Raw genomic sequence first — 13,860 nt, forward strand, 5'->3', positions numbered from 1 at the left:
GCCTCAGGAGTGCCCACCTGACCAGGCGGTGAGGTCTCTCTCCCACGGGGTTTGGGAGCAGAGAGCTGGTGCGGGCCGGGATCCGAGGGTGTGGGACTTCCGGTCAAGGTGTTTTATTTTTAAGGCCCCCATTATGTAGCTTTAGCATTGTTAGAACTCACTGTGTAGACCAGGCTGGCCTCAGACTCAGAGATCTTTCCCTTTGCCTCCCTAGCGTTGATATTAAAGACATGGGCCACCACACCTGGCTTCTCACATGCTTTTCTTAGTAGATCTGGGTTTAGCCTCGTAGGCTTTCTTGCATCAGGAATAGCAAACATTTTGTTTACTTTTTACGTGTGTCTTTATCATCAGGAAAAGAAAGTAAGCAGTGAAGCTACACTGTCTTCAGGGCAACTTCGCAAGGTCGATCCTGCTTTTTAAAAATAGTTATGGATCTGTCTTTGCTGATAGACTTTCTGTGAGGGTTAGTTTGCAATGTCAATTTGACCGAATGCACAATTACCTGGAAACACACCCAGAGGTATGTCTACGAGGGAAATTCTAGGGAGGTTTAAGTTTGAAGGAAAACCCATCTTAAATGTTACTATTACATGACGTGCGTTCACAGTTTCCTGCTTCCTGACTCCAGGCAATGTAACCACGTTCTCTTGCTTCCCTTCCTTCCCTATCACTGCTTCCTGACTGGCTATCAGGAAGGAGGAGTCCAAACAAAGGCTTTTGTCATTCAAAATAGTAATGAATACACCGGTTTTTATTAAAAAAAAAAAATGGAGGAAAACCAAATAGTCTTCATTTGTTAAGAACTTTAGACCAAGCAGGCAGAGCAGATGTGGTACAGCCTGCTTTTTTGTAGTACTCTGAATTTCCAATTTCATTCAGCCAAATTCAGTTGCCTGAGTTAAAGATGAAAACAGTAAAGAGCCCTCCCCACTTACTGTAGCCTGTTAAGGAGACGCTCGGCTTTCTTAGCTAAGTTGTGTTATTGCCAAAGTAGACATTTCTTTCACTTAACCCCCAGATTCTGATACACGCCAGTTAGTCCCTTGCAGCTGGAATAAAGTGACCAACATCTAGGAAGCACCGGGGTCCCTGACCACCTTCCTTATCTCTTTCTAAGTTCCATCGAACCACAACATTAAAATTTCCCAGGGCGATGTCTTGAGTTAGGGTTTCTATTGCTATGATGAAAACATCAGGACCAAGAAGCAAGCTGGGGAGGAAAGGGTTTATTCAGCTCACACTTCCACATCCATGTTCATCACCAAAGGAAGTCAGGACAGGAACTCAAGCAGGGCAGGAACCTGGAGGCAGGAGCGGATGCAGAGGCCATGGAGAAATGCTACCTTCCGGCTTGCTTCCCATAGCTCGATCGGCCTGCTTTATTATAGAACTCAGGACACCAGTCCAGGGATGGCACCACCCATCATGGGATGGGCCCTCCCCCATGGATCACTAATCAAGAAAATGCCTTAGAAGCATGAATCCCGTAGAAGCATCACCTCAACTGAGGCTCCTTCCTCTCTGATGATTCTAACTTGTGCCAAGTTGATCCACAAACCCATCCAGTACAGGTGGCATTTCTAGCATGAAGACCTCTCACTGGTAGAGGAGAGGAGAGCCAGGTAGAGTCCTGGCATGTCTGTGATTCTGATCAGCTTACACAGAGAGATGTGGCATGTTCTTCCCTCCCTACCTTACAGTACATAAGTATTGTAGACACTTAAGGCGGTTTAAATGAGAGTTGCACCCTATACGTGTATGTATTTGAACACTTGGTCCCCAGTTGGTGGCACTGCTTGGGTTGGCTATGGAACCTTTAGGAGGTGCAGCCTTGCTAGAGGAAGTGCATCACTGTGGGTCTTCGTCCCAGTTCCACTTTCTCTGGTAAAATGTGACGGAAGCTTCCAGTGTTAGCAGCCATGTCTGCCTGTTGCTATGCCTTCCACACCGTTATGGGCTACCCGTTTAGCAGCATAAACTAAGAGGCAGCCTTTTCCCCTTAAGTGGTATTTCTGCTTTTTGTATTTTATCACAGAAAGGGAAAAGTAAGTAACACTGTTCTCATCGGCTGGGTGTGGACATCAGGCCAATCAGCAGACAGAAGCAGCCAATCAGCTGACAGAAGCAGCCAATCAGCAGACAGAAGCAGTCAGCACAGACAAAGGCAGCCAATGTTTTAGTATTTTATACATACAACTAGATGAATGAGTGGCTATCTCAAGGGTTTTAGCCTGTTGTGGTTTTGGGGTGTGTATGTGTGTGTGTGTGTGTGTTATTTGTATTTGTGTGTGCACATGCATGCATGACTGCTGCTACTTGTTTCTTATTTGGGGGGGTCATATAGTTATGAGGATGAAAGTTGATTGGTTTTTCAAAGACACACTTAAAAAAAAAACACACACACACACATCTTGAGGAATGAGGGAAGTCTTTAATTTCCAGCTACCAAAATAACAGAAAAAAAAAAGGTCAACTTATTTATATTCATTTATCTCTATGGGTAATGAATAAATTAAGGAGTGCTTCACCTCAGACACAGATTGTTTTTATTTTAGCTAAGCTAGTGCTTTAGTTCCATATATATTTTTGAACTTCCATCAATGTCAAACACCATTTTTTAATACTTAAACAAACAAACAAAAAAAAGAAAGACTCACAAGCACTTTTACAGCATACAAGGAGAACCAGCCGAAGGCTCATAAGAATAATTTTTTCTTAAAAAAAAAAAAAAAAAAAAGCTCATCCGACCAAAATAAAATCATTTTAATTAACTCCTTCCTGAGTAACTAAAACCTTGGAATGTGCTGAAAAGTTATAATAAATAAGGCAAGGACCAACTAGCTTAAAATGTATTTTCTTTTTAAATTAAACTATGTAAAATGTACAATATATTTCATGAAGTACAAACTATACTGGGCCAGGGCCCAAGCGAGCTAATGAAGTACCTTGACTTTTAGGGTGTAGGGACTGTGTACTAGGACGAGATACTGGGAGGGTCCTGCAACTAGTCAGCCAACCCCCTCTCCTGTGGTGTGATAGTGGTAGCCACGGGTGAGAATAAATGCTTTCAAACACGCACCAAGTGCCGTGCAACCTTCTAGAGAGCAGGGGACCTTTATGGGTGACCAGCTGTCCCGATGTTTGGACAGCAGCTGAGAGAACCTGGCCAATGCAGCTTTACCTTTGACTGTGGGATCTCAGTGGGTAATAACCATCACCGTAGATGTCATGCCAAGGAAGAGGACTTACAAAGCACTACACCGCAGTCCTCGTACTTGTTTGGAAAATGGTAGCAGATGTTTTCTGTGTTGCTCTCCAGAGTCTAATTAATGGAAAGGACCAGCTCTCTCTGAACAGGACAAAGGATATTTCCCCCTCTGTGAACAGCTTCCTTATTCAGATCCCTGGGGCAGAAAGGAGGCCCGTGAGTGGCCAGTGCTAGACTTCTACCTCTGTGGTCCCTGCTTTCCCAGCATGCCTGTGGTCGGGGAGCCATCTTAACGCATTTCATGATGAAGGAACTTCAGCACATACTGGACAGTTTTTCAAACGACGGGCTTCAGACCTTGGCCAGTGTCCAGTTTTAGTGAAAGAACCAAAAAAAAAAAAAAAAATTCTAAAGAGACTTGATGGCTTCTGCAAAGTACAAAATGTGTCCAGCTAGAGTCTTGTTTATCTTAAGCACGTCTAACCTACTTGGCTAGTGCTCTTTAATGGCAGGCTCTGGGACAAACCTGAGGCAGACACAAGTTGTCGCCAATGTCCTTCCTGCTGCTACCACTGCAGTCTGGCTTCTCCAGTTGCATTACATCTACCAGTGAGAATATGAAATTTTAAAATGTTCATGACTTTAAAAAGACTCAATTCAGGAACTAAAGGAGCAGAGCATCCTGGGTAGTGGGGAGCTGACAGGAATACAGAAGTGCGAGGGATATTTTGGTGCAAAAGTATTGCCCAGTGTTTACTTTAGATCACGTTGGGGCACCAACCTACTCAAAAGGTAGCCAAGCAGTGTCCTGCCCAGACACTGTTTGTGGCACTGAGGTCTCTGGCATTGGTGTCCCTGGGAAGGGTTCTGGGGGCAAACAGGTTCTATTAAAAATGGTTCTACTGTTGCTAGGGCAGGATTAGGAATCCTTAGTTACTGAACACAACAGTTCCTGCAGGTCTAGAAGGAATGAAAGACACCAGTTTCTGTAAAGCCCAATTTGGCTATGAGTGTGCGTTGGGGATTGTATACAGAGTGCAATCAAGCTTAGGATTCCTGCCGTACACATCGAAGTCAAAGGTCAATCGGTTTCTGGCGCTTGCGCATGCGACAATTCCGGGAGGCTGAGAGATTTCCTGATGCCACGAGGCCCCTCGTTTTTGACCTGCCCTGCCAACACCTGACGTAGCGAGCTGACGTCGTTCCTCGATATGTTCCTTCTAAGCACAATGATACGTGAGAATGGAAGTTCTCAATGGAGCTTACCATGCACACACTTTGATATGAACAAGCTTCCCAAGCTCTGAATTGTTGAGAGGGTGGGTGCCAGACACTAACTTGTTCCCTCAGTTCTTGGGGACAGTGTCTCCATGAGCCAGGCAGAGCTACCGACGGGGTGAGGTGGGAGTGGGGAGCAGAAACCCCGTAACCAGTGGATCCACCCTCTTGTGTTCCTTCCACTAACTAGATGCTTCGAGATCCCTTCTCTGAAATGGTTGTTCCTATAAGATACAAGTCTGGATATCTTTACCATGGGTGTAATATTTTTGCAGCCGTCTTACAAATGATAAAATGACTAGGTTAAAGGGTAGGCTTCTCTCGCCTCAAACTGAAAGGAAGGGGTAGGGGACCGGGGAAGGCTATTTTCTGAAGAGGTGCCTTGTGGTGGAGCCATCTAGTGTATCTGGAAAAGCCTCAAGGAGGAAGAAAAAAAAAAAAAACACAAGAGAATAAAATTAAACAAATAAAACCCGCAAAACCGGGCATCTCCCAATGACCCCAACATGTGGGAATGTTTTGTTCTTTTTAATGCACCCGAGCATTAATGAAAGTCCCCTTCAGATTTTTTTTTCTTCCCCAGAGAACTTCGTAAAGAGGGGGACGAAGCCACAGAGGCAATCTGGTGCTGGCATCACCTCTTATAAATATCTTCTAGCCATTTCTCATCGTCGTCTTGCTCCTCGTCATCGATTGGCTCCTCGGTCTCCAGAGGGGTGGGAATGAAGAACTGTGGTCTCAGGGGAGGTCTGCTCGCGCGAGACTTCAGTCCGAGCTTGCGCTTAAGCAGGTGGAACTGTTCTTTGACGTAGTGGTAGAACTCGTACTCGTATCTCATCCTCTGGTAGAGAATCTGCACCGCCTCGGGAGAGGGGACAGTCTTCTTCACGGTCACAGTCATGTTGCCAAGTTTCCTATGCTCTGGAAAAGAACCAGGGAGCCCGTGAGCAATTATCCACAAAGCCCTTGTCTCAGCAGTAACCAGCCTGCCTGGTATTGGACCTCCAACACAGAGGAGAAAATGTCACCGTGAGCCATCACATTTCTAAGCTCATTTGTTTTGGTGGTTTGAAAAGAATGGCCCCCGTAGACTCATGAGTTTGAATGCTTGGGCCATAGGGAGTGCCACTATTAGGAGGGCGTGTGTCTCTATTGGGGTGGGCTTTGAGGTATCTCATATGTTCAAGCTACGCCCAGTGTGGCACATAGCCCTCCTTCCTCTGCCTGAGGATCTCAGCTCCTTCTCTAGCACTATGCATACCTGCATGTTGCCATGTTTGCCGCCATGATGATAATGGACTAAATCTCTGAACCTGTAAGGCAGTCCCAGCTAAGTGATTTCCTTTATATGAGTGGTCCTGGTCTTGGTCCTGGTGTGTTTTCACAGCATTGGAAACCCTAAGACACTTGTTCATCCTCTCCTCCAGTCTGTTCTAAACTGAGTAAAAGGCGGGGGTAGGAGGTCCAGCCACTTGAAAGGTTCAGGAGGGATGAAAATGTTGGAGTTTGAGGTTAGCCTGTTAGCACAGTGAGACCCTACATTAATGGTAATGAAAACAATAAATACTGGTGTGCTTTTTCTGAGGGGGGGGGAGGGAGGAGGAGGGGGGGGGAGGAATTCTTGAGATTTTGTTTTTCTTGAGACCGGATCCACTATATATTCCTGGCACTTACTGTAAAGACCAGACTGACCCCTAACTCACAGAGATTCACCTGCCTCTGCTCCCCACGACACACCAAGTGCTGGAATGAAAGGTGTGCAGCACCATGCCAGGGTGGATTCTTGTGGTTTTATTATTTAATTTATTAGTTGAATAATCTGGGCCAGACTGTTCTAAGATGAGTCCGAAGCATTACAGAAACGACACAGGCAGCCATTGGCTAAAATATCTGGGACAGTTCCACATAGAAGGAATGTAGGTGGCAAAGAGGACATTTGGGGGAATAGCTTTCCTTCTGCATACTGATGGGTCCTCAGTCAGTATTACCGGTCTCTTGTTCACACTCCTCTTCAAGTGTGTTATGCCTGCATCTTATGCTTGAATACTGGGGAAGGAAGCTGAGAAGGTGATCCTTGGGCAGCACATCCTGCAGGATGGCGCCATCTTCTTGCCAACCTTCATTTGGCAGAGCTGGCATCTGGACGGCCACCTTACATCTCCGCTGAGCATTTATCAATTAGCTGAGAACCCAGGCATGGGTGTTATTTATTAGCCCCTCAAATCCCAAAGGCAAGTAACATGCAACACACGGTATGCAATCCTAACGACTTCTGTAGGAGGTAAGTCAAGAGGCTGTAACCACTCTAGCAGTCAACAAAGAGTTAAACGCATTACACTGGTCTTAGAATAACACAAGTCACAATTATTTCTAGGTATGAAGTCATTTGGGGATGTTTTGATTCAGGTCTCTTTAACAAAAGGCTTCAGTGCAATTAGCGACACGTGCTCCATGGAGCAAGTCCCCTGGATTCTGTCTGCTCCCAGATAGCCGCAGCTCTTGGGACGATGTTTAGATCCCTTCATACTGCCTTACTGTTGCCACATTTTATAAGGCAATGAAATCTGCCTGCCTATCAATCATCTATATCTATCATCTATCTATCTGCCTACCTACATATCTATGTATCTATCATCCATCCATCCCTATCTATCTATCTATCTATCTATCTATCTATCTATCTATCTATCTATCTATCTATCTATCTATCTATCTACCTACCTACCTACCTACGTATATGTATGTATCTATGTCTCTATCTATCATCTATCTATAGCTATCCATCCCAAGGGGCCTTTACATGCAGTTACTCAATTGTTCAAACTGTACCCACTTTTGGAAAGCTGGTTAAAAGAAACACAAGGCTGTCTGACTGACTGTCCATCTGTCTGTCTGTTCATCTGTCAACTCATCAGAACGGGCAGTTAAAGCTGCCCATTTCCAGCTACAAGAGTTTAGAAAGACCCTTTCTCGGGTAGCAAGAGACCCCTAAGTGTATTTCTGTTTCTTTAGTTTTTTCTGTCACTCTCCTTAGTCCCTCCTCTACATGTCCTTGTGAAACATGAAGACAATGAATGAGAGCTGGTTTGGAGGGATCCTTCGTGAGCCTGTTTTGTCCTTTTTTAAAAAATTCCAGTTTTACATGAACATCCCATTCTTGCCTCATTCACCCTTTCTTTTAGTCACTCTCACTGTTAATTGCTCTCTGTCTCTGTGAGTGTCTTTGTCTTTACTTGTCTTTCTCTCTGTCTCTCCCTCTCTGTCTCTCTCCCTTTCTATCTTTCTCTCTCTCTCTCTGTGTGTGTGTGTGTGTGTGTGTGTCTGTCTGTCTGTCTCTGTCTCTCTTTCCCTCACACACACTTAGCTCTTTCCCACCAAAACTTATTTTTGTGGGGGTGGGGATATAGAAGGTTGTAGGTGTCCCAGGCTGGCCTTGAACTTGCTAGCTATAGCTGAGATGACCTTAAACTTAGTATCCTCCTGCCTCCACCTCCCCAGTGCTGAGGTTATAGCTGTATACCATCATACCCAGCTCTTAAGGTGCTGGAGATTGCACCCTGGGTCCTGTGAATGCCAGGTAAGTACTCTGTTTACTGAACTACATCACCACTGTGTTTCTTAAAGAGACTCTTGTCTCCATGATTCTTGTTTCTTTCTGTCCTTCTCACCACAGCCCAACTTCTTGAAGAGCTGTAGACATTTGTTGTGACCTGATTTTCAACATCCAAAAGTTGAGACCTTTAAGTTTCTCTCCTTTCTGTTCCCAAAATACTTCATTCAAATGGGCCCTCTGCCAGCCATCACAGGGCAGGACTATACAATGTACACCTTCTTGACCCATCCCCACCCCTCTCATTTGGTACCTGTCACATCCTTTGCCTTGTCTCTCTGATGACCTCCATTCCAGTCTTTGCATCTCTCCTCTTCTGTTTATCCTTTAAATGACAGTGGTTCCCAGGACTCTGTCCTAACCCTTCTCTTCTGTACTTGGGTCCCTGGATAGCAGCAAATAACCCTCTACCCTTTAAGTCTCATATCAGTGTCAAAGGTTTATGCCACATGATTACAACTTTTCTCAGTCTGAAAATTTACATTGATTTGGGGCTGGAAAGCTGGCTCAGTGGTTAAGAGCACTGGCTGCTCTTCCAGAGGACCCGAGTTCAAATCCCAGCAATCACATGGTGGCTCACAACCATCTGTAGTGGGATATGATGCCTTCTTCCTGTCTGAAGACAGCTATGGTGGACCCACATACATAGAATACATAAATAAATGGCATTAATTTAGCGTGTATGTGCATGTGTACATGTATGTGGACAGGTACATGTACCACAGTGCATGTATGGAAGTCAGAGGACAGCTTTAGGGAGCTCATTCTCTCTCCTTCCACCGTGTGAGTCTCTGGGATTGGACTTGGCAAATGCTTTGCCTTCTCCTTGGCCCATGATTACAGTGCTCCAAGCGTTTACTTCTCCAGAGCTAGAAAACATACTAAGGCTAATGAAGTTGGCAGGATAAGTTTTATTTGGGGGCAACTGAGGCTTAGATTCAGTCACTAACACTGATAGGAAATGCCTTTTAGGGGTTAGGGTTATGGCCACAGATATTGTATTTGGTTTGCTATTCTCAACGACTCCATGCAGTATCCATATATATAGATATAGATATAGATATATGTATATATATATATAATACATATATCATGACCTTTCTTTTCAGTGGGGATATGAGATGAGCACGCAGGTCATTCAGTAAGAAGGGTCACATGACAAGGAAGTAAATGGCAGAGGAGGATTTGAACCTGGGTCCTCCCTGCTGTTGAGGTTTCCCAAACTCTTAAGTGCTGGGTCACGGTGTAAATCCCAACCAACTCCGTTAGATTTTTTTTAAAGATACTCCATTTTGTGAGAGACCAGGGGCTAAGAAAATCAGAGTCCTCTTGAGCAAGCATCCTACGGCAACCCTCTTCGCCCCCCCACTTAAGCAACAGCCAGTCAGGCTACCATGGCAGGGTCAAGGTATGCAGAGATAATTAAGACATCCTGCAGAGAATAGATAACTTAGCCATCCTGTTGGTCAGGTGGGTTTGTCCCCATGTCCGGTTCCTGCAGAGCACACCAGAAATGCAGTTTAAAATATTAACTTGCTGACCCGTACAGAAATTTCCATACAGAAGCTTCTTGTAGCTACAATAAATACCCTGTACTTGTAGACTCGGGTCTCTCACACTGAGCCGCTGCAATGGGGACGGTGAGAGATCTTGTTCAAGAGAGCTCTTAACAAAGACCCTTATGTGTCTGTATCGGAATTGGCTACTCGGTGGTGTTTGGGGTCCCTGCAACTTGGTGTATCAATAAGTAGTTCTGTTTCCATAGTAACTATCCGGCATCATTTGGAAAGACCAGAGGTCAGCTTGCCTTATGCAGTCCATAGTGAACTTTCCATTCTTCATTTTTCCTTATGTGTATATGTGTGCATTTGTAAAGGGTGCATGTGTAGCGGGCAGAGGACAACTTGTGGGAGTGAGTTCTCTCCTTCCACTATGAGGGTACTGGGGATCAAACTCAGGTCTCCTGGCTTGTCAGTAAGTGCCTTTAACTGCTGCTCCACCTTGCCAGCCCATTGGTAGAGAATGTTGCAAATCACATTTCAAAAGCATTTTCCCGCATTACTCTTTCCAAACAAACTTGCTTAAGTAGCGGAATCAGTCTCTCCCCTGACTGTAACTATCAAGACACAAAGTCTGGGATTTTTGTTTCTATTGCTTAATTTTTTTTTTTTTTTTTTTTTTTTTTTTTTTTTTTTTTTTTTTTTTTTTTACTGTCACTGTTCCAGGCACAAGACAACTATACTTTAGAGATCCGCAGTTGGCCAACGAGATGGCTGAGTGCGTAAATGTGTCGGCCACTCGAATCGAATCGGAGCTCGATTGCCAGAACCCGTGGTGGAGGGGGAGCAGCCACTTGTGAAAGCTGTCCTCTGACCTCTGCAGGGTCACTGTGGCATGAGTGTACCCACACGCACAGACATACAACATACACACATAAGCAGCACGTGCTGTTGGCATTCTTTTGGGGGAGAATCTGTTTAAAAATCCATTTAATTATAAGGACTTGGCCTATTTCATGTGGAATGTGAATTTCTGCCTTTTCTTAGAGGAGGGTCTAGTCTTAGCATGACTACCTCCCTTGAGAGAGATGGTGCGCTCACTCAGACCCCAAGTGCCAGCTCATTATTTTATGGCACCTGACTCTGTACCACAGAGAAATTCTCCAGTCCTTCTGCCGTGAAGGCTTTGAAACTCTGGACTGTATAAACGGAGAAAGCAAGTATTTTCTGTTAATGCTGCCTCCAGTCAGGCCTCCCTGGTATATCTACTGCCACCTTCCCCAACTCTCTTTACAAATGTTTATTGAGCAGTAGTTTGGTACCAGGTGCAGGAGCTGCAAAAAGTGAATGGGACATTGTCCCCAGACATTCTGACAGCTTGCCCTGTGCCAGGCTCTGTGAGATTCGTACACACGCACATTTGGTTTTGTGAAGCCCGCCCCCCCAGCCCCCAGTGCTACAGGGTCATTTATTACCTTCATAGGCATGGCTCTCACACCAGTACCCTGCTTAGGCTCACAGAGCCGGAAAACAGAGAAACCAGAAGTTGGGTCTCAGACTGGCAAGCTGAGCCAACTGTCAACTGTGCCCACCCTAAAGTGGATCGGGTGCCCCAGGCTAAGGGAACACTTCCCCCCTCCCACAGAACCAGTGGCCATGGGCAGGGGGGAAGGCAGGGCATTCTCGTTTGCTTGCTGATTGGATCAGCACTTCCTCTCCTGAACTGGTAGAAGACAGAACTGGTGGTCTTTTCATACGTTGCAGAAAGATTCATCTTGCATAGCTCGCCGACCTCAGAATTCTCCAGTTTGCCTATGTCACCAACAAGGCACCAAGAACCTGAGAGATTGCTCAAGGTGTTAAGCCCGGTATGTGACGTCGGAGACTGGAAAGAAGGCTTTCAGATTCCAGTCTAGCATTTTCTGGCTATATCACAGGCTATTAATTTCCAAATTGAGTGGAAATCTATAACCACCCACTTCTCCTGGCCTGGTGTGTACTCTGGCATTAAGGGGATTGGTCTAAAAGAAGGGCTTGAGTGTTTTCTAACTTGGGTGGGGGGAGGCAGTGCTGAGGGGAGCCCAGAAGGATCTGCTGAAGAATTTAGCAACCAGCAAAAGTGTTTTCAGAATGAAAGAAACTGTGTCTCTCAGTGCCCATCTCCACGCTTGGACTTTAACAATGTTTCAAAAGAGTTTGTTGATTTGAAACCTGCGTTTGAAATCCATCCGTAAGACAGGATTAACCCAATGGACGACTTTGGGTGTTGATATAAGAGGTTCCTTTCTCACTGGAGGTGCTTCCCTAAGCAAACCTCCATGTCTAGAAATCTGACTTCTTGAGGTAGGCCAATAGGGAAGCCATGGTTGGTCTGGACAGGGAGTGGAAATCTGACTGATTTAGTTAGTTAGTTTTTAAGTCTTTCTGTTGAAACTATGTAACGGTGACAGATCACTTTCACAAACTTGGTAAAGCTTTTAGAATTAACTACAGTAGGGACAGCTTGCCACACACATAAGCATCTGTACAGACAAATCTGCACCTCTGGCATTGTACGGTTAACAACTATGTGCTAGGCATACTATAACTAAATTAACTAAAGGACTCTCAGTACCTCTGGTCAGAGTGACAGCTCCGGGACCTGACTTTGTTGGACGAAATGATTTGGTTGGCCACCATCTTTGACACTTTTTCATGTTGTTTTTCCCCCCATCAGTAAGGAAAAAAGTTCTTTTTAGAGACGGCTCGAGAAATCGTTTCCAGAACGAGGGTGAGGATCAGAGTTCAGATTCCCCAACACTCACATAAGAAGCTGGGCAGGACAGTTCGTCTCTCATCCCATCACTCAGGAGGCTGAGATGGGCTTCTCAGGTCACACCATTAGCTAGACTAGTTGAAGTGTCTAGGTTCAGCGAGAGAACCTGACTCAATAAATAACACAGAGAGGGACTGAGAAAGACATTTGATGTCAATGTCTGACTCTCTCCACGTGTGCACACTGTACATACACCCATGTTTGTGTACATTGTACACACATACACATGCAAAAATAGAAGTAAAACATTCATTCTGATCACACCCCTTTGCTCCATGTGCCGTGGGTATACATGGGTCTTTTTGGTCAGCCTTGAGTAATTCCTTGTGGAAGATGTCACACTGCAATACTGGGAACATCTTCAGAAAGCTGAGCTTTCAGAGGAAGTACTGCCTAGTCCCCCACAGGGCTTTGTGGACCTCACGCCAGCTCACCACTATACTACTACTGCATTGAATATAAGGGCCATTGCAAAATGTGCAGGCTCTGTGTGTCAACACACAGCCAGCTCAGTGAGCCTCCCTACCCACACGAGGTATTCATGTTTAAACATGATAATAAAAATCGTTCACTGAGAACCTAGCTTGTGCATAAGGCTGTGTGGTAACAAGCACGATGTGCTTAACCTCAGCCAAGACTACAGATTATGCTTTACTGACCCAGATCTGGACATTTTGCTAAAGCCTCCGCTCTCTCCTCCTCTGTTGCGTGGACATGATGTTTAGACTGGTTCATAATCTTCAGGACTCTAAGAAAGCTCCCTTTGATGTAAATAAAAAAGAAATCGCAAACCTGCCGCTTGGAGCCTCCCCTCCCACATCTCTCAGTCTGTCAAACATGTGTGGTGGAACTGTGTTGTTGCCCTGACTCCGGGCCAGAATAAACAGTCTGGAGAGGGTGCAAACCCAGCTGCAGCAGAGGACAGAGGCCTTGCCTTGAGACCTTGGAGGGGGCTAACCCAGTGCAAAAGAAGCAAACCTCATGGCCTGCTGGAGCTGTGTTTCGATGCTAGACAGACTCCGTGGCTCCCTCCCGTTCTCCATTTGAGAGAATGAATACTTCACAGTGAGCAGTGGGCCTCCCTCTCACCAATCTAGATTTGTTCTAACCTGCTCCAACAGAGGTCACGTGCAAGAAATATGGGTATGTTCTTCACACAAGTGAGGTCAAATTTTACCTAGGGTGGAGGCAGGCATCATCAAAAGAGAGGTATCCTTTTTCAGCTTCCCGGTTTAGCCTGCGCAGTCTGCGCAGTGACTGACCAGAGGCCTTGTCACTTGAACAAGTATTCTGTTTCTTTCAACAACAAAAACCAAAATCTGCGTTTTTATTATTCCCAGATTAGATTAGATCCAGAAATTTCTAGCACACAAAAGGGAGGAACACTCTCTCAGGTGACAGGTGAGGAGGAACTGGAGAGCTCGGCAGCAGCAGGGGGAGGGGGAGT

General features: G+C 45.4%; 1 protein-coding gene and 1 long non-coding RNA gene across 2 annotated transcripts in view; one reads left to right on the forward strand and one right to left on the reverse strand.

Annotated features, from left to right (window-relative positions):
* The window catches only part of LOC148006820 (uncharacterized), a 98,115-nt gene that overhangs the window by 26,020 nt on the left and 58,235 nt on the right, over window positions 1–13,860 (forward strand). The window lies entirely within an intron of this gene.
* Ust (uronyl-2-sulfotransferase) overlaps window positions 5,003–13,860 on the reverse strand; it is a 297,439-nt gene continuing 288,581 nt past the window's right edge. The window contains 1 exon segment of the mRNA NM_001108458.1: window positions 5,003–5,410. Coding sequence (NP_001101928.1) covers window positions 5,124–5,410 — 287 coding nt within the window. The 3' untranslated portion in view covers window positions 5,003–5,123.

This window comes from Rattus norvegicus, chromosome 1, assembly GCF_021556685.1.
Source record: "Rattus norvegicus strain SHRSP/BbbUtx chromosome 1, alternate assembly SHRSP_T2T, whole genome shotgun sequence".
Taxonomy (NCBI): domain Eukaryota; kingdom Metazoa; phylum Chordata; class Mammalia; order Rodentia; family Muridae; genus Rattus; species Rattus norvegicus.